Source organism: Trifolium pratense, linkage group LG4, assembly GCF_020283565.1.
Source record: "Trifolium pratense cultivar HEN17-A07 linkage group LG4, ARS_RC_1.1, whole genome shotgun sequence".
Taxonomy (NCBI): domain Eukaryota; kingdom Viridiplantae; phylum Streptophyta; class Magnoliopsida; order Fabales; family Fabaceae; genus Trifolium; species Trifolium pratense.
Genome location: NC_060062.1, coordinates 26160596 through 26180771, shown reverse-complemented (window position 1 = coordinate 26180771; position 20176 = coordinate 26160596). Strand labels below are relative to the sequence as shown.

Here is a 20176-nt window from a genome sequence, read left to right as displayed (position 1 = left end):
AAAATTAAAAATAAATATAAATAATTTGTTTTAGATGATTTGTACTTAGTTTGTAATATAAATTATAAAACACCGTCCGCTACTTAAGTATCGGGTGAGTAAAAATAGGGCACCCAAGAAACTCGTATGTAACGGATGAGTAAAAATATGACGCGCGAGAAACTCGTACGTAGCGGATGAGTAAAAATATGACGCGTGAGAAACTCGTAAGTAGCGGATGCGTCAAAATTGGGCGCGAGAAACTCGTAGTTAGCGGATGAGTAAAAATAAGGCGCGCGAAAAACTAGTAGATAGAGGATAAGTAAAAATATGACGCGTGAGAAACTCGTAAGTAGCGGATGCGTCAAAATTGGGCGCGAGAAACTCGTAGGTAGCGGATGAGTAAATATAAGGCGCGCGAAAATTATTATTTATATATATATATATATATATATATATATATATATATATATATATATATATATATATATATATATATATATATATATATATATATATATATATATATATATATATATATATATATAAGTTAGCAAGGTGCACCTTTTCAGTTGGACCAAAATACCCATTCTTTTTAATTAATTAACCAAATTACCATCAATGGACGCGGATCCAGTGTCGCGCGCGTACCGCAGTACCATGGTTACAGGCCGTTGATTTCCATCAGACAGCCAAGATCTGATCTCATAAAGACAGTCTGATCAATCAGACAGCCCAGATCATCCGAATCCATCAGATTCCAGCGCGTGCACCACACTGGATTACACCATGGAGAGAGAAGAATCTACTTTTTAAAAGCAGGACACGTGTCGCTGTCTGATTGGCTGGGCGTGATTTTTTTTCATTTAATACTTTGAACTCAATTATTTCGTTGTAAATTATTTTTTTATTTATTTTTTTTATACCAAAATTCATAATTTTTTTTTTCTCTACAAATAGAGACTTGGTTCGTTTGATTTGGACACAGAAAAAAAAACCCAATTTTTCACTACCTTAATCTCATTTTTCACTACCTTACATCAACTCACTGAAACCATTCTACCAGCAAAATGGTTTCAGATTACAACTCTCTGAAACCATTGTACCAGATAAATGGTTTCAGAAGCAAACACAATTAATAAATTACTCACTGAAACCATTCTACCAGTAAAATGGTTTCAGAATACAACTATGTGCAACCATTCTACAAGCTAAATGGTTTCAGAAGCAAATAACTAATAATCAACTTACTGAAACCATTCTACCAGCAAAATGGTTTCAGATTACAACTCTCTGAAACCATTGTACCAGATAAATGGTTTCAGAAGCAAACACAATTAATAAATTACTCATTGAAACCATTCTACCAGTAAAATGGTTTCAGAATACAACTATGTGCAACCATTCTACCAGTAAAATGGTTTCAGAAGCAAACATTAGTTTTTAATTACCGTTTTATCTCATTTAATTAACTAAAAATAGTTTCAGGTCTCCAAAAATTTCATAAAATATACCAAAAGTTCCAGAATATTATCTACTATTTTCCTGGTATAATGGTTTCAGTGAGTTGGTTGAGTGGTGCGTGTTAAATTACAACACACAAGTAACGTATTTAGTAGACAAAAAATGAGATTAAGGTAGTGAAAAATTGCGTTTTTTTTTCGGTGTCCAAATCAAACGAACCAAGTCTCTATTTGTAGACAAAAAAAAATTATGAATTTTGGTATAAAAATAAAAAAATAAAAAATTAATTTACAACGAAATAATTGAGTTCAAAGTATTAAATGAACAAAAATTACGCCCAGCCAACCATTGTGTGACACGTGTCCTACTTTTAAAAAGCAAATTTTTCTCTCTCCAGGTTGTAATCCAGTGTTGCGCAGGCGCTGGAATCTGATGGATCAGGATGATCTGGGCTGTCTGATTGATCAGACAGTCTTGATGAGATCAGATCTTGGCTGTCTGATGGAAATCAACGGTCTGTAACCATGGTCCTTCGGTACGCGCGCGACACTGGATCTGCGTCTACTAATGGGTATTTTGGTTAATTAATTAAAAAGAATGGGTATTTTGGTCCAATTGAAAAGGTGCACCTTGCTAACTTAGACCTAACTAGGGTCTAAGTTAGAAAACCCCATATATATATATATATATATATATATATATATATATATATATATATATATATATATATATATATATATAATATAGTAGCAGATGAGTAAAAATAAGACGCGCGATAATTATTAATCTTATTTATAATGTTGAGTTTGAGCACTAGAAGTAAAAAAAACAAAAATTAAAAATAAACCGGGCCGGCCCGAAAGCCCGACAACCCGTACCGGGCTCGGGCACTAATTTTGATAGCCCATTTTTTATCCGGGCTTTTTAGCCCGGCCCGATGAGGCCCGAATTCGGCCGGGCCGCCCGTTTTGACAGCTCACACACCTACCCAAAACACTTCAACGAATTGGCGTGGGGTGAAAGACCTAGCAGCGAAAAGGCCTTTATTCCAGCTGACTAGCTTCTTGCGCACTATGATACACTTCGTTCGCTTGGTTCACCACAAATCTAAATTATAATCAAAACCGTTCACATTAACTTTAATCCACCACAAAATATGAATCTTCATCTAATATACAACCACATCGATATTAAGTTCCATGTTTTAAACATGATGGTTATTTTGAATTTTCCAAATCAACCAAATTAAGCACCTAACTTCAATGAGGCACATGTAACCCACAAAACTCATGACCACTTGTTTAAAATTCACACACTAAACTAAGATTCCAAATTCAAATCTAGTTGGAAAAAAAAAAGAAAAGCCCAATTAATTAACTGGGCCTAACAGGAAAAAAAACCCTAACTGACCCAACTCCGTTCGATCTATCGTCTATAAGAACCCTTCAACTGCCGAGCTTACACATCGCCGTAGGTACAAAAAATGGTTAAAGGAAGACAAGGAGAACGCACTAGGTTTCTCATCTTACCCTTCTTCGATAAGCATTAGGGTTTCATTTTTAACAGCACACACTACTAGAAATTTGTCATTTTCGGACAGAAATTTCAGACGGAATAAATTCTGTCTGAAACAAAATTACAGTTTTGGACGAAATTGGGACGGAGTTTGATTTCGTGCGAAGAATTGAGACGGATTTCAGACAGAATGTATAATTGTTGTATATTGTAATGTTTTTTAAAACTTCTGTCCCAAATTCGTGTGAAAGTTTGAGACGGATTTGAGACGACATAAATAATGTTGTGTATTTGTTATTTTTCTCTGAGATCTGTCTCAAATCCGTGCGAAACTTTCAGATAGATTTGAGACGGAATTTTATAATAGGATAAATGATCATTTACCCCCTTGCAAAATAAGCAAATTTTCGTTTACCCCCTATCCAGCTTTTTTTTCTGTTTACCCCCCTGCAAAAAATAGATTCATTCATTTTGCCCCCCGTGTGTACAGCAGGACATGTGAATGTGCAAATCTGCTGACATGGCTTGTACACGTGGAAAAAATAATTAATATTTATTTTTTAAATTCCACGTCAGATAATATATTTTTTTTTAAAAAAAATTTCTACAAAATAAAAAAACGGATTTTTTTTTTTCCCAAAAAAATCCTACAAATAAATTTTTTTTCCTACAAATTTTTTTAAAAAAATAATTTTTTTTTCCTACAAAGAATTTTAAAAAATTTCCAACAAAAAAAAAATGAATTTTCTTATTTTGCTCCCAAAATAAAGTTTATTTTCAAAATAAAAATTTTAAAGATTTATTTTCAAATCTTTTTGAATTAAAAAAACATGATCTTATACCAAAATCATTTGCCCTAGAACTAGAAAAATAGAAGGAAGCAGAAGACAATAACGAAGTAGAAGACGATTCCGGTGATTGAAGAAGACGACGACGAATATGATCACGACGGTGGAAGCAAACCGGCGAAGATTCTGTTTTTTTTAAATCAAAAAGATTTGAAAATAAATTTTTAAAATCTTTATTTTGAAAATAAACTTTATTTGGGAGAAAAATATGATAATTCGTTTTTTTATTTTAGGAAAAAAAATAATAATTTTGTACGGAAAAAAACTATTTGTAGGAATTTTTTAAAATTTTGTAGGGAAAAAAATTTTATTTGTAGAATTTTCTTTTAATTTTGGAAAAAAATTTCATTTTATTAATTTTGTAGGAAATTTTTTTTTTGAAAAAAATATTATCTGATGTGGAATTTAAAAATAAATATAAATGTTTTTTTCCACGTGTACAAGCCACGTCAGCAAATTTGCACAATCACATGTTCTGCTGTACACACAGGGGTCAAAATGAGTGAATCTATTTTTTGCAGGGGGTAAACATAAAAAAAATCTGCATAGGGGGGTAAACGAAAATTTGTTTATTTTGCGGGGGTAAATGATCATTTACCCTTTATAATATTATTTTTTATTGTGTTTATTTATTTATATGTGAGATCTGTCTCAAATCCGTGCGAAACTTTGAGACGAATTTGAGACGGAATTCTATAATATTATTTTTTATGGTGTTTATTTATTTATATGTGAGATGTGTCTCAAATCCGTGCGAAACTTTCAGACGGATTTGAGACGGTATTCTATAATATTATTTTTTTATTGTGTTTATTTATTTATATATGAGATTTGTCTCAAATCGCTGCAAAACTGTCAGACGGATTTGAGACGGAATTTTATAATATTATTTTTTATTGTGTTTGTTTATTTATTTATTTGTTCAATATCAAATATTATTGTATATATGAAATATAATTTTAAATGTTTTTTTGTGGAAATATAATAAATGATATTTTGGAAATGTAATTTTTTTTATAAGATATTATTAAAATGTTTTTATGAATTTGTACATATGAAATTATTATATTAGATGTATTTTTTTTATGAGAGTTTAGTTTTTTTTAAAAATAATATAATCATGTAAACAAAATTTTTTTTGACTAACGAGCAAATATGTTGACTAATTTAAAAAATTAATATATTGACAACTTGATTTTTTGCATTATTTGTTTATTTTTTTGGACTATTGCATTATTTGTTTTTGACCAAGTTAATTTATTCCCTTTTTTATTCATTTTCTGTAGTTAAGTATTAAGATGGCCCAGCCCACTATGACTAACCCTAAATTCCCATTCCTTATCTAACTTCTCATTTTACAGCCGCCACCTTCATTTTCTCTCCCATTCCTTCAACCGCCGAGCTTACACATCGCCGCAGGTACCAAAAATGGTTAAAGGAAGACAAGGAGAACGCACTAGGTTTCTCATCTTACCCTTCTTCTATAAGCATTAGGGTTTCATTTTTAACAGCACATTATGCAGTATTAATCAGAATTAATGAATTTTATGTGTGATTTTTTTATTAATGTTTGCTAATGTTGTTATTTTGATCTTGTGTTTAATCAGGCTTTATGTCAGGGGTAATGTTCTTGGATACAAGAGGTATTTTTTTTTTCTACATTGATTTTTTTTGTCAGTTATATTTTGTTCATTTTTTGTAGTATTTGTTTTTAGTTTTTAAGGTTTTCTAAAGAATCAAGCATCTAAATTGGGTTTGAGATATTATATAATTATTAGATATGTAGATTTCAATATAAGGTCTGTTCGGATCGGCTTATTTGATCTCATCTATTGGCATGACTGCATGTGAGATTGCTTGAAAAAACTTATAAAAACAGCTTAGGACATTTTCAGCTTATTTTCATAAGTTATCTGAGATAGCTTATGAAAACAACATATAACTAATGTAAAAACAATTTAATTTTATTATTTGTTGCTATAGAAAAAGCTTATGTAAGCTTATTCATAAGTGTTTATCATGATAAGTGCTTATGATATAAGCTGCAAAAAAGCTGTTTATCCAAACAGCACTGGATTTTGATATTGATTTGGGTGGTTGGACTTTGTTTGTTTGTGCTAAGTTTTGGTAATGTTGTTTTAGGTCCAAGTCAAATCAATACCCAAACACCTCTCTTGTCCAGATTGAGGGAGTAAACACCAAGGAGGAGGTTGCTTGGTATGCTGGGAAGCGTGTGGCGTACATTTACAAGGCCAAGGTAAAGAAGGACGATAGCCACTATCGATGCATTTGGGGAAAGGTTACTAGGCCTCATGGCAACAGTGGAATAGTCCGTGCAAAGTTCACGTCAAATCTGCCACCAAAAGCAATGGTAATTTTTCGGACATTGAAATGGTTTTTTGTTTCCTCCAACTTTTATTTTATGGTTTCTGAATGTTTTTGTGTTTTTGTAGGGAGCCAGGGTTAGAGTATTTATGTATCCAAGCAACATATAAGGTAAATTTGCCATTTTATTGATGCTTGTTTATTCTCAATATACATTACATGTTGCATTAATATGCTTCTTTGAAAACTGATATCTTAGATTAAGAACTGTATAATTTATTAATTTTTTGGCCATTTGTGTTTGAACTGTAAGCAAGACAAATAATTAAACGACTGATGTTATGTTAGATATTAAGTACTGAAATGACTTGAATTCCTAAGTTCCCAATTTCTGGTTCTTCTCTTATATTGGCTTGTACATTCTGGATTTTTATCCATGGATCTTACTCATATTAGTTAGTCTTTCCATTGTACTATTCTGATGATGTATTTTAGAGGTTATGTTGCATTGATCATAATATTGTGTTTTATTGTTGGCCTCTCTTTTGGGTGAAAACAGTACTCCTTTAAGTGGCATTTTTTAGGCTATGTATTCTATCCATCCTACTTCCGTACTCATCTTAATTGATCTTTTAATGTCTTTCTTGGAAAAGAAATAAGCCGATATTTCTTGACTACCAAGTTTAATAGTTTCCAATATAAAAGTTTTAATATTTTCTAGGATTTTATGGGTGGATAGAAAATGTAAAGCCTTTCTGCTTGAAACTTCCTTTTAAATTGATATAGTCTACGTAATCTGCCCATCCTAATTGTTATTATAATTATCGTAATACTTGAAAATGGATATTTTGTTTTTTTGGCAATCACACTTAGTTCTTCTTGTTAACATTGTTTAACAAAGATTGTTTCCAGGATTTTATCTGTGCATATATAAAGTGAAAACCTTTCTGCTTGAGACTTCTCTTTAAATCTATGGAGTTGTGCTCCAATGTAATTGGCTTACATAATTATTATCTAGTTGCATGACCCTTCCTGTTTCTTATTTAATACTTAAAATGAGTTAGTATGACTAATCTGTCCTTCCTTTTTCTTATTTAATACTTAAAATTCTATCTAAAACAAAATTGCACTTAGTTCTTCTTGGTAACATTGTTTAAAACAAAATTTTATCTGTGCGTATATCAAGTGAAAAACCTTTCTGCTTGAGACTTCTCTTTATATCTATGGAGATGTGCTCCAATGTAATCGGCTTACAGTTCTAGTTGTTCATGACCTTTATCATTAATCTGAAATAGTTTGTTTACCCCGTCTATCCTATTTCTTAGTTTAGTACTTGAAAATTGATTTTTTGATTTTCTGGCAAAAGAAAATCGCACTTCGATCTTCTTGGTAACATTGTTTAACAAAAATTGTTTCCAGGACTTATATTTGTGCGTATATCAAGTGAGAAACCATTCTGCTTGAGACTTCTCTATAAATCTATGGAGATGCGCTCCAATGTATTTGGCTCACAGATTTATGTAGTTGTTCATAACTCATCTCCTTAAATAATCCATGTAATCTGTCCATACACTTCATATTCATTACTTGAAAATTGATCTTTTTATTATTTTCTGCCAAAAAAGTAAATCGCACTTAGTTCTTCTTGTTAGCATTGTTTAACAAAAATTGTTTCCAGGATTTTATCTGTGCGTATATCAAGTGTAAAGCCTTTCTGCTTGAGGCTTCTCTTTAAATCTATGGAGATGTTCTCCAATGATATTGGCTTACAGTTTCAATTTTTTCTGGTCCAGTTTTTACCATATGTTGTCTGTATTCTGTCCAGCTAAATTTGTTTTTACGAGCATATTTGTTTATCCATGGAGATGTTCTCCAATATGATTGGTTTATAATTTCCCTTTTTCCTGAATCCTTTTTCAAAATGTTGTATTTTCATTTCTTTTGTGCATAGTAAGATAGAGGTTCTGTTTGTTCTTGGCTTAGACACTAGTTTTGGTAAAAGTGTTTAGTTTGGTTTTGTTGTTTACTTGTTTGATCTTGATGATTGTATAATTGGTACCTGGTTATCTAAGCAACCCTCCTTGTTTTTTTGTTGATATTCTTGGCTTTTAAAAAATACACTTCTACTGTGAATAGTTCTGCAAACATTAATGGCCAAGTGAATTTTTGGTAGAATTTACCATTTTATGTTAGTGCACTTCAGAATAACCAAAATTGTATGATGATAATATGATCATCCTCTTATTCTAATTTATTTACCGTGTAATTACATGCTTATTTTTTGCATTTTGGTTATATTTGCAGATGTTTTGAACGGACTAGAAGGCAGATGCATTATGGAAGTTAATTTTTTGATCTTTTTGTAACTCTGAATAGAATAGTTTTCTTTTTTAAGACAATGAGTTAACATCTTTTTATCTATCCATTATTTTGGTTTGAATCTTAATCTCAAATAGATTTTTCCCTTAAAAATGATTTACATTGGGTTCCATTTGTTTTCCTCTTAATTCAGAGTAAAACAAAATACTATCGAAACCAATTTTCTATAATTAATCAAGTCTAGAAATCATTTTTCGTATCATACAACTGGATACATTTTTAAGGATTCTTCAGTTTACCCTCAATATTTCATATTTCAACCTATTACTTTTTCTATTTTCAAAGGGTCATTTTGTCTTTTAATCATCTTTTAATCTTTTGTATTCTTCATTGTGATCATCTCAAGAGCCTGTTAACATGGCAAGAATTCTTGGTCAAATGCAGTATCATGTTTGGTAAAATAAAATGCAGTATTATATAGACTTTGCATCTTTGAGCTTATCTTATGCGCATAAATTATAGTGAGTGATGAGTATTATAAATGAACTAAATTTGAATTTTTATTTAAGTTCAATATTTGCTTAAAAAAAGTAAGTTCAATTATATAGGGCGTATCAAAACCATTAGGCTTGGTCTAATGGTAAGAATTTGTATAATATATATGATGATGTCCTTTTAATTTTCATCGGCTCCAATGTAATGAAAAAAATAGAGCATATTATATTAGATGTGTATTCATCCGGACATTTGTTAACATTGTTTTTTTGGATATTCTTTGACTCGTGAACTTTATGTGAATAATTACTTATAAGTAATCGATATAATTGTGTTAATGAAATTTTTTGACAGCTTTTATATTTGACTCATAAAATAGAGGAAAGAAAACTCTTGTTATTAAATCTTGTAATTAAATTACCCTAATTTTCGACTTTAAGCTCATGCTTTTAATATTTTTGGAACCAATGAACTCATTACATTAAACTAAAGTGATACTGTGAAGCTAAAATTCAATATTCTAAGAAAAAAAGTTTATGAATATGAACAAATAAATATTAGGATCATTATCCAATAAACTAGCCTTGTGATTTTTTATATTGCCTATAACTATAACTATAGCTTTCATGTTTTATCTGTCACTACTCAAATAACTTCTATAGACAGCAAAAAATATAAAAACATCAAACATCAACATTACAAAATTTTAATATATAGTTTTTCAAAATAAAAAATACATCAAAATTGATATATATTGCATTTGAGAATAGTAATGTCCTCACACCCATTTCAATCACACAGATAATAATAATTCTTTTGGATTAAACAAAAATGAACCATTAACATTCATCAAAAATATAATACGGGCATTTTGGTAATATTTGGAAACATAAAAAAAAAAAAAATTTAGAATACACCACAATGAAGATTTTAATCCAACTCTCTCTACATGAAAACTTCTAATCACAGTAATTAACCAGTAATCACTTAGTATTAGTGACTAATCCCAAAATCTAAAACAACATTAACAGAAACTTAACAAAAACTCTAATGAACAATAACCATGCAACAAACCTCAACGACGATCAACGCCAAAATCAAAGCCACGTTAATCCAATTCATCAAATACGAACGTGAAGCTTCAGAGAAATCAATTCGATACTTCGTTGAACCATTCGGGTACAAAATTCCCCAATTTCGACCCGATCCGTCTTTATCAAACAGCTCGTAAAGATAAACCGCTTTCACTCCTTCTTTCAACAACGGCGTTCCGGCACCGGACTTCAAATGCTTCACCAATCCCCTCAGATAAACCTCCGCATAACCTGGATTCGCGTCAAGCTCATTCCCGGCGCTAGGCCATCCTGTTTCAGTAACAATAACCGGAATCGTTTCGTATCCGGCGAAAGCCATTGCACTAACGACAGAGTCAACCATAATGTCAAACAAATTCCGGTAGCGAACTCCGGTAGTGAAATCGTCACGGAAATTAAACGGATGTTCTTCAAAAAGTGCGACTCCGAGAGGAATCGCCGGTTGTAAACGGTAAAGATTGTAAGGGTAAAGATTAATCAAGAACGAAGAATTTGTATCGCTCAAGAATTGAAGTAAAGGACCGATTAGGTTAACGCCGGGAGGTTCTTGAAAAGTGGCGGAAGACGGTGGAAACGGAGAAGAAACGGTTGTAACGAAAGAAAAAGAAGTTGAAACAGAGATCTTACGAATACCGAGATCACGGAGTGACACGTGTACGTTTGTGATTGCAGGGAGAAGATTGTTGATGGATTCTGGATACACGTCGTGAAAAGCGTTACCGACGGAGATGGTGGTGATTTTGGCGCGAGGGTAGAAAGGAAGCACGTGAGTGTATATCCATGCACGTGCTATTGAACGATTGTTAGCGATAGGGGTAACCATGTAATTTGGAATGGTGAGGAAGAGAGAGATGTTGGTGTAGAGAAGACTTCGGATGATGGTTGGATTTGGTTCTTCGAGACGGAGGGAAGTGAGTTTGAGATTTTGCATTGCGGTGGTGATGCGTTCTTGTGGTGGTTGTGGTGGTGGTGTTGGGGATTGAGTGGTGGTGGTTGAGTAGGTGACGCCGATTGTAGGGAGGGAAGTGGCGGTGGTTGTTAGGAGGAGAGAGAGGAGAAGGTAGAGAGAGAAACTGAAGGTGTTAAACATGGTGAGAGAGAGATTTTGCAACGGTGAGTGAAGAATTGGTTACTGAGTTAGTTACGTTAGTGAGATATTATAGAGTTTGTTTGGCGCGATTATTATTGTTTCGATTTTTCTCTGTTTTTGGATAAGCTAGAATCACACTCACTGTGCATGCAAGAATAATCTCAATTCAACACATTAAGGCATAATAATCCCGTTTGTATAAGCATTTAATTGTTCATTGATATAAATAAACTTTTTCTTTAAAACTAGCACTAGCACAGTACTCTGTTGCTAGAAATTTGAATATTGGTTTGCCACAATATTTTATTCTCTCTAATTTAGTCTCTATTAGTATAAAAATAAATTAAATTGGATCTTCTCATTCAATTCGATTTTTTCTATCCGTCTCTTCTAACTGCATATATTTTTCTCTTAAACTCACACTTTTTTTTATTATTTATTATTTTTTAATGAAGAGAGATATAGGAGTTTGAATCCACTTCTTCACACTCTCCTCTATATTTGTCTTATTTTTCTCTAAGGAGAGGGTGTATGAGAAATACTTGTGTGGTCACTACTATTTAGACCACATATATAGTCACTTTTACATATTTAAAAAATGTAGAGAGAGAAAGTAATTAAATAATATTTTTTTATTATTAATTAAATGATATATATTTTGATGTATGTGTGACTAAACATCGTGACCAAAAGGTTGTGACGATACAAGTATTTAATAGATGTAGATAAGAGTGAAGGTAAAGATCAAATTTCGAGATATAGAGTTAGGAAGAATTTGTGGGTATTTCAAGAATTTCTTAGTCTATGGGTTAAGAATTATGATAATGATAAAGTTGAAATATGGGTAATGAAAGAATACAAACTGCATTCGTCTTGGACAAAGACTCATGTTCTTCCTATTAATGCAATTCCCACTAAGAACTTTTCCCCTTTAAGCTCTACAAAAACCGGTGATATTGTTGGAACAGATGATCATACTGGATTGGTGAAGTATAATGATGAAGGACAATTGTCAGGGCATCGATCCTACGGTAACAATCGACAAGTATTCCTAGTGGCCGTTTATACAGAGTCTTTGCTTTCACTTCCCGAGGACAATGTACAAGCTTAAGAAGATGGCACAAACAAGAAGAAGACTGAGGTATAGTAGTGAAATATTCTCCTTCATCTTTTTCTTGATATGTATATAATTATATTGTATTATTTACTCTTGGGCGGCTGCATTTATAGGGTAATGTGTTTGACTGCAATTGTAACTTGAGTTGATCCAAATGTGATGGAAGTTTTATTGCCTAACTATTTGTATTACACTTATTTAAACTCAAAGCGAAATCACAATTACACAAGTTGGACTGAAAGCGATTCATTAAAAATTTGATCCTTGCCACATATGTAATTTAAGGAAAAGGAAGGTTACGTTCTCTTATTTCAGTGAACTAACTTTTTCTGTTGCAATTTTTCTGTTTCAAACCAGGAAAATACACTAATTTCAAATTAATGTTTTACACGTGAACAATTAAATGAAATTTTAATACTTTAGGAAGATCATAAAAAACATCAAAACTAAATCACCTCATTAACTTAAATAGTACTGCAATTACAACTTAGAGTTTCAAAGAAGGTTTTATCTTCTTTTGATTAGATTAGTGATATATCTTCTTTTGAAGGGGAAATTGTTTTGGCATCCCAATGACTAGCATACTGTTTTTGCCTTTGTTGTATCATAAAGGAACCACGAGTTGCGACTGCCACAGTGGGCAACACCTTCTAATAGCAGAAGAAGAGAAGAAGTGGTTAATGCAGATGTTTAGGCCTAGAACATGGAGGGTAATAGTGACATAGAACAATAAACCCTTCAAGTTAGACTGTGGTTCATTATAGCAGTGTGTTAGATACATACAGAAATAGGAGTTGCGACTCATAAGTATGCTGAAATAGAAGTATGGAGTAGAAAAAAAGGAGCAACGAATGAAGAAGTTTTTGACATATATCATAGAGGAACCACGAGTTGTGACTGTGCAACACCTCCTAATAGCAGAAAAAGTGATTAAAGCAGATGTTTGCAACAATTGCAGTGGAGTTTATTCTGGTTCAGGATATGGAGGGTAATAGTGACATAGAACAATAAACCCTTAAGCACAACCTATTTCCTTAAGGTGACAGCGGTTTAGGCCTAGAGCTTCCGACAATAACTCGAGCATTGTAGGAGCAAATATCATTATTTATGAAGAATATATATTGCTTGGGAATAAGATCAAAATAGCCAACAAAATTAGTACTTCTATGACAAGTTTAGAAGCCACCAATTGAATTCAAATCCACATTATGACAAATTTATCCAAATATATTTAGTAGGAGGACAAATGACATAGACTTGATTAATTATACGACTTTGATTTAATTTAACATCAACACCATGGACCAAATGTAAAGCAATTTAACGTTTCCATAATACATGTTTTGTGAAAGAAATATGAGAAAAAATCACAAAAATAATACTAGTATGAAACTAATGTACGTATTGGAAAACTAAGAGCTTTGTTTATTTCATGTGTATCATTACAAGTACTTCGGTGCCTTATAAATAGTGCTGAAATATAACTGAACTTGAGAAATAAATTCCTTAAAATTATTGCCCTTGAAAACAAGTCATAACTGAAAAGAACTCAAAAGTCTGCCTTAAAAACCATAGCATTTTTTACAAAAGTTCTGCATTTTACTCACACTTTTGGCTAATCTGCAAAAATAAACATGAAACTGCAAGTCAATTACAATTACCATGGAAACTTGTTCATAAATTAAACATATGAATAAAGAACATGTTTGTTGGACAGGTTTTTGGCCAAAAATTATGTCAAGCTTCATTTCCAAGCAAACCATTATCAACACTTACATAGTTGTTTCATAATCCATCAAACATTTATCAACAAAAGAAAGAGAGTTTGTCTGCCAATAATATAATGTATAAATGGATGCAGGTTCATCAAATGCAAGCTATTTAACTTAGTTTTGAAATAAAGTTAGACAAGTAAATTTTATTCCCTACTCAAAGAAAGAAAGATTTACCGAAACTTAATGTCACAACTTCCCATTCCTACAAATTGGTTCTTGAGATCTGCCAGATTCTTCCAATTATATTTTGAAAGTGGCGAACACGATAAGGATATCTGAAACTTCTCCAAAACTGTTGCGTTCTCTAAGAAAAACTCAACGAATTGGATATCCCATGAATATCCACAAAAATCTGTAATGTGAAGCTTCTTGAGAGAAGATTTTATACAACGAGGCACTGGAATTGATTTCCAACCATGATTATCGTCTTGTCTTAATATGCCACTTCCCTGAGTATAAAAAAAAAATGAATTAACAAGTCAATGGATGGAAATAATATCATTGTTTTGACGACAAATTGAGCAGGATATAAAGTGTACCAGAGGAAAAACAAGAACTTCCAGTTTAGGACACTTTAGAAGGAATTTTGTGAATGATGTTCTACTGAAAGAGCAAATGTCTGAATCCAGACAAAGATGTGTCAAATTGTGGAACTTCGGAAGGAGATGGAAACGATCATTTACATAGGGAGATTCCTAAAAAAGGAAACAAAAATATAATTACATAGAAAACACAACTAAAGGTAAAAACATGCATTATCTTATATACAATATTTAAAAAAGACGAAAGAAGATGAGGAGAAAAAAAAAAGATAATACATACATACCTGAAAAGTATCGTTTGATAGTGTGAGATACTTGACACTCGCAAGTCCACTTAATAGAACAACTGCACAACGAGAAAGATATTCCTCATATAGCGCATGTGTCCTATCATCCCATGGAAAGTGTAAGCTAAATGCAATATATGCATCAAGCATGGAGGTTGGGGGGTTAACAATGACAAATTGTATGGTTGGATCACTTGTGCAAGTTAAAGATAAAAGATTGACAGCATCAATCTTGACAGAAAATTTGTCAAAGTCATCACAATGTTGTAGACAATAATGATTGAAATGGATGGTCAATTTCCTCAATGTGGAAATAGCAATAGTGAGCTTCTGTATGTGCAACCAATAACAATTAATCAAAGTTAACTCTTCCAGGCGAGGGCACCCAGAAAAAAATTCTTCAACTGATTCCTCATTTGGAAAGGTAGCATACTTAAGATTCAATGTCTTAAGGCTAGGAAATTGAATAGCATTAGAAATATTTAGAGTATATCCAGTAAGATTTAACGTTAGTTTACTCAACAAATAAGATCCTGAGAAACCAAGGGGTAACTCGCGGCGAGCATTTAGATATCTTAGATCTTCTATAGAAAATTCAAGATCTTGGACTTTGAGACTGAGTAGAGAAGTTACTAAAAAAGTAACTTTGTCAGCATTAAGAGTAACTTGGGGTATACGAACGGTGATCCTTTTTATTTCTATTAGATGATCCTTAGATTTTTCAAGTAGTGTAGCGACTACATCTAAAAGGGAATGTGATGGGTTTCGATTTTTTTGATAATAAAAAAATCGAAAATCAAAGACAGATAAATAGGTCCATAAGTACCTCCACTTTGTTGATAATATGGAAGTTTTGATAGCATCTTTGGTAGATAAAAAAGAAAGAATATGAACGAGAACGTTATCAGGTAAGTCACTGATCATGTGTTTATGCCTTTTGATTGAGGCATTGTTGGATACCATGCTGCTGCTAATTTCTTCAATCTTCTTCTTCTTCTCAAACATAATTAACTGTCTTTAATTTCAGAAAAACAAAATAAAACACATACTTATTCAGAATCAAATCATTAAATCATTAGGTATTTGAGTTTAAATTATTCAAAGAGTCACCAAATCACGACTAAAAAATTCCAACAGACAAAAGATGTTTTATAGTTTTCAATTTCTACCTATTCGTAATCATCAATGCGCTTCGATGAGAAAGCTAAAAAGGAGAACCAAAATCCTAAAAACGCATAATCCTGATCTTTATTCGATTAAATTAAAAAAAACTAACAATATACAAACACTAATTTATGTTTTTTTTTTTATTTTAGTTTTCAATTGTGTCGAAAAAAACATTTAATTCTCAATTTCAAAGGGAAAATCAACCATACCTTACTGCAACGATACAGCGGTGGATGGTGCAGAGGCCTAAGTCGACAGATCTTTTACTAGTATGAGAAAGAGAAGAGGCTAGCTAGTAGCTAGGGTTCTTAATAAGGGTTACACAAAGAGATACATGAAATACCCTTTTTTTTTTTTTTTTTAATAGCAAAAAAAATCTTTTATTAATAAATTCACATCTTTTAAATTTTTTTATTATCAAACTCACTCTAACATAAGTTATATTTTTTTTTTGAACATAAGTTAGATACAGACATGACCCGCTACTATATATAAAAATAATTTTCCTCAAATCACATAACACTTCAACACAAAACGTTTACTTAAGTGCCAGCAGCACCTCAGTGTCCATTCCCTGATGGACAATTAGGTGCGACACTTGACACGGGTGTGTTTGACTATGTTTGGATACAGTTTTATAACAATCCTGGATGTGATTATAGCCAAAGAGTGATCAATGATTTGTTGGATTCGTGGAAGCAATGGACGGAGTCATTGACGACAGGAAAAGTGTTTCTGGGATTGCCTGCTTCCCCTGCAGCAGCAGGTAGTGGCTATGTTCCAGCCGATTTGTTGTGTGAGATTGTTCTTCCTGTCATAAGGATGTCGCGTAACTACGGTGGTGTCATGCTTTGGACAACATACAATGATAAACAAAGTGGATATAGCAACTACATCAAAAGCTCTCTATGCACTCAACAAAAGGCTCGTGAATGTGGAGGAAATGATTGTCGTCACAAAGGTTATTTTCTTGGACGACGCAGTTCTTCGGAAACTCTATATATATGTTATATGTTCGGAATGAAATTTATTTTGTAATTTATTGTATATGCAATAAAATATTTATGATCTTGGTCTATCAGAAAACAAGTGGTGGATATGGATTATAATTGGGATAGGAGCTGCCATTGCAATTTCTGTTATCTTCTGCTTAGGCTGTACCTTGAGGAGAAAAAACAAAACACAAGGTAATTTCTGACATAGTAAAAATGTTCTGATATTTTATCATTTTATATAGAAATGTAATTTTCCATGTCAAATAATCAGTGGATGGAAAGTTGAACCAAGAGAAGGTTTTACATGAAATTGGAGGCAATGCTGCTGACAAAACAAGAAGTATTGAAATAGAGGATTCTGATAAGCTGGGAGAGAGTGACTCTGATACTGTTTATAAGGTAATGTATATGACACAACACAATGATATTAAATGTAACAATGACTTTGGAACTATATATTTGGTCAAGTTACATGTGTATATATGACATGACACAATGATATTAATTGATTTCAGGGAACATTAATAGATGGCACTTAAGTACTTCGGTGCCTTATAAATAGTGCTGAAATATAACTGAACTTGAGAAATAAATTCCTTAAAATTATTGCCCTTGAAAACAAGTCATAACTGAAAAGAACTCAAAAGTCTGCCTTAAAAACCATAGCATTTTTTACAAAAGTTCTGCATTTTAATCACACTTTCGGCTAATCTGCAAAAATAAACATGAAACTGCAAGTCAATTACAATTACCATGGAAACTTGTTCATAAATTAAACATATGAATAAAGAACATGTTTGTTGGACAGGTTTTTGGCCAAAAATTATGTCAAGCTTCATAATCCATGCAAACATTTATCAACAAAAGAAAGAGAGTTTGTCTTCCAATAATATAATGTATAAATGGATGCAGGTTCATCAAATGCAAGCTATTTAACTTAGTTTTGAAATAAAGTTAGACAAGTAAATTTAATTCCTACTCAAAGAAAGAAAGATTTACCGAAACTTAATGTCACAACTTCCCATTCCTACAAATTGGTTCTTGAGATCTGCCAGATTCTTCCAATTATATATTGAAAGTGGCGAACACGATAAGGATATCTGAAACTTCTCCAAAACTGTTGCGTTCTCTAAGAAAAACTCAACGAATTGGATTTCCCATGAATATCCACAAAAATCTGTAATGTGAAGCTTCTTGAGAGAAGATTTGATACAACGAGGCACTGGAATTGATTTCCAACCATGATTATCGTCTTGTCTTAATCTGCCACTTCCCTGAGTACAAATAAAAATGAATTAACAAGTCAATGGATGGAAATAATATCATTGTTTTGACGACAAATTGAGCAGGATATAAAGTGTACCAGAGGAAAAACAAGAACCTCCAGTTTAGGACACTTTAGAAGGAGATTTTGTGAATGACGTTCTACTGAAAGAGCAAATGTCTGAATCCAGACAAAGATGTGTCAAATTGTGGAACTCCGGAAGGAGATGGAAACGATCAATTACATAGGGAGATTCCTAGAAAAGGAAACAAAAATATAATTACATAGAAAACACATCGCTTTATCTTATATACAATATTTAAAAAGACGAACGAAGATGAGGAGAAAAAAGATGAATGAATACATACCATAAAAGTATCGTTTGATAGTGTGAGATGCTTGACACTCGCAAGTCCACTCAATAGCACAATTGCATGGTTGGATCACTTGTGCAGGTTAAAGATAAAAGATTGACAGCATCAATCTTGACAGAAAATTTATCACAGTCAACACAATTTAGACAATCAGGGTTGAAACGGATTGTCAATATCCTCAATGTTGAAATAGCAATAGTGATCTGCTTTATGCACCACCAATAACAATAATTCAAAGTTAACTCTTCTAGGAGAGGGCACCCAGAAAAAAAATTCTTCAACTGATTCATCATTTGCAAAGGTAGCATATGAAAGATTTAACGTCTTAAGGCTAGGGAACTGAATACTATTAGAAATATATAGAGTATATCCACCAAGATTTAATGTTAGTTTACTCAATGAATAAGATGCTGAGAAACCACGGGGTAACACGCAACTAGTATTTAGATATTTTCGATCATCTTCTATGGTAAATTGAAGATCTTGGACTTTAAGGCCGAGTAGAAAAGTTACCAAGGAAGTAAGTAACTTTGTGTGCATCAAGAGTAACTCGGGGTATACGAATGGTGAGCCTTTTAATTTCCATTAGATGATCATTAGATTTGTGAAGTAATGTGGCGACTACATCTAAGATTAATGAAATCAATAACCCGATGAAATCAATATGTCGATGATCATTAGATTTGTGAAGTAATGTGGCGATACAGCGGTGTATGGTGCAAAAACTGCAGCCTAATCCTATTTCTAAAGTTGACCTTCCGAGCCAGCAATTCAGAATCAATACCTCGATGAAATCAATATCTCGCTGAAAATTCACAGAAAATTTGTGATATGATTTTTTTGTTTAACATGTTCTTGTAACTACTTTTGGTTTGTTGGTTAGTAACTAACTTGAGTTAGTTACTCTAGTTAACTTGTTAACCAAGCAAGAAAATTGCTTTTTAGGCCCCCTTATATTACTTCCAGGCGCCCCATGTTGACCATTTTGCCCTTATACTGATTTCGTCAATTGCAAACCGAACTTGCATAGCTTCGTATTCTACATACCGAAGGCATGTTACATAAGGCTGGCTTGTTAAACATGTTTCATGATTTCGGAACACAGCAGCAACCAATTGCAGCAGGTTGGAACAACAACAACCAATAGCAATGAGTTTCAGGAAGCAAATATATGGAGTTTCAATAAGAAAAATGAAATTTCAGGAAGCAATATGGAGTTTCAGGAAGCAAAATGAAGTAATAGTAATTTAATAACACATGAAAGTTTCATAAAGAAACAAAAATCAAGGGGTGTCAGTCACGATAGAAACTTCATGTCAAAGAAGATTAAAATGCAGGTTAATGAAAATCTTTTGCTGTGAAATTTCTGAACAAATTTGAAGAATTGAAGAAAGAAGAGTGATTTTCTTTGAAACCAAGATGGTGAAGAAATCATGAAAAACGATATGGAAAGCATCATAGATGAAATTATGCAAGATTGGAAGGTCCGAAATTATGCAATATACAGGGGAAAAGTGGGTTTCTGA

At 32.4% G+C, this 20176-nt stretch overlaps 3 protein-coding genes across 7 annotated transcripts; 1 reads left to right on the top strand and 2 right to left on the bottom strand.

The window, feature by feature from the left end:
• Window positions 1–2892: 2892 nt before the first annotated feature.
• On the top strand, window positions 2893–8557 carry LOC123881392 (60S ribosomal protein L35a-1-like). Of its 3 annotated transcripts, none has more exons than XM_045930074.1 (5): window positions 2893–2958; window positions 5414–5449; window positions 5949–6177; window positions 6260–6302; window positions 8436–8557. In XM_045930074.1, the coding sequence occupies exons 1-4, from the start codon at window positions 2927–2929 to the stop codon at window positions 6299–6301; spliced, it is 339 nt and encodes a 112-aa protein (XP_045786030.1). In that variant the 5' UTR covers window positions 2893–2926; the 3' UTR covers window position 6302; window positions 8436–8557. The 3 variants fall into 3 exon arrangements, with proteins under 3 accessions (XP_045786030.1, XP_045786027.1, XP_045786029.1); XM_045930071.1 differs by lacking the exon at window positions 2893–2958 and adding an exon at window positions 5117–5266; XM_045930073.1 differs by lacking the exons at window positions 2893–2958; window positions 8436–8557 and adding exons at window positions 5117–5266; window positions 7551–8227.
• A 1239-nt stretch (window positions 8558–9796) lies between these two features.
• On the bottom strand, window positions 9797–11243 carry LOC123881391 (glucan endo-1,3-beta-glucosidase 12-like). The gene has a single exon (XM_045930070.1). It carries the CDS (start codon window positions 11127–11129, stop codon window positions 9993–9995), a length of 1137 nt encoding a protein of 378 aa, XP_045786026.1. The 5' UTR covers window positions 11130–11243; the 3' UTR covers window positions 9797–9992.
• Window positions 11244–13503: 2260 nt separating this feature from the next.
• On the bottom strand, window positions 13504–16353 carry LOC123881384 (F-box/FBD/LRR-repeat protein At5g22660-like). Of its 3 annotated transcripts, XM_045930057.1 has the most exons (6): window positions 16227–16353; window positions 15677–15865; window positions 14848–14950; window positions 14561–14716; window positions 14196–14470; window positions 13504–13866 (listed from the first exon to the last, which is right to left on the bottom strand). In XM_045930057.1, exons 2-6 carry the CDS (start codon window positions 15853–15855, stop codon window positions 13809–13811), a joined length of 771 nt encoding a protein of 256 aa, XP_045786013.1. In that variant the 5' UTR covers window positions 15856–15865; window positions 16227–16353; the 3' UTR covers window positions 13504–13808. The 3 variants fall into 3 exon arrangements, with proteins under 3 accessions (XP_045786013.1, XP_045786012.1, XP_045786014.1); XM_045930056.1 differs by having other exon boundaries at window positions 14848–15865; XM_045930058.1 differs by lacking the exon at window positions 15677–15865 and having other exon boundaries at window positions 14848–15180; window positions 16227–16332.
• Between the last annotated feature and the right edge of the window lie 3823 nt (window positions 16354–20176).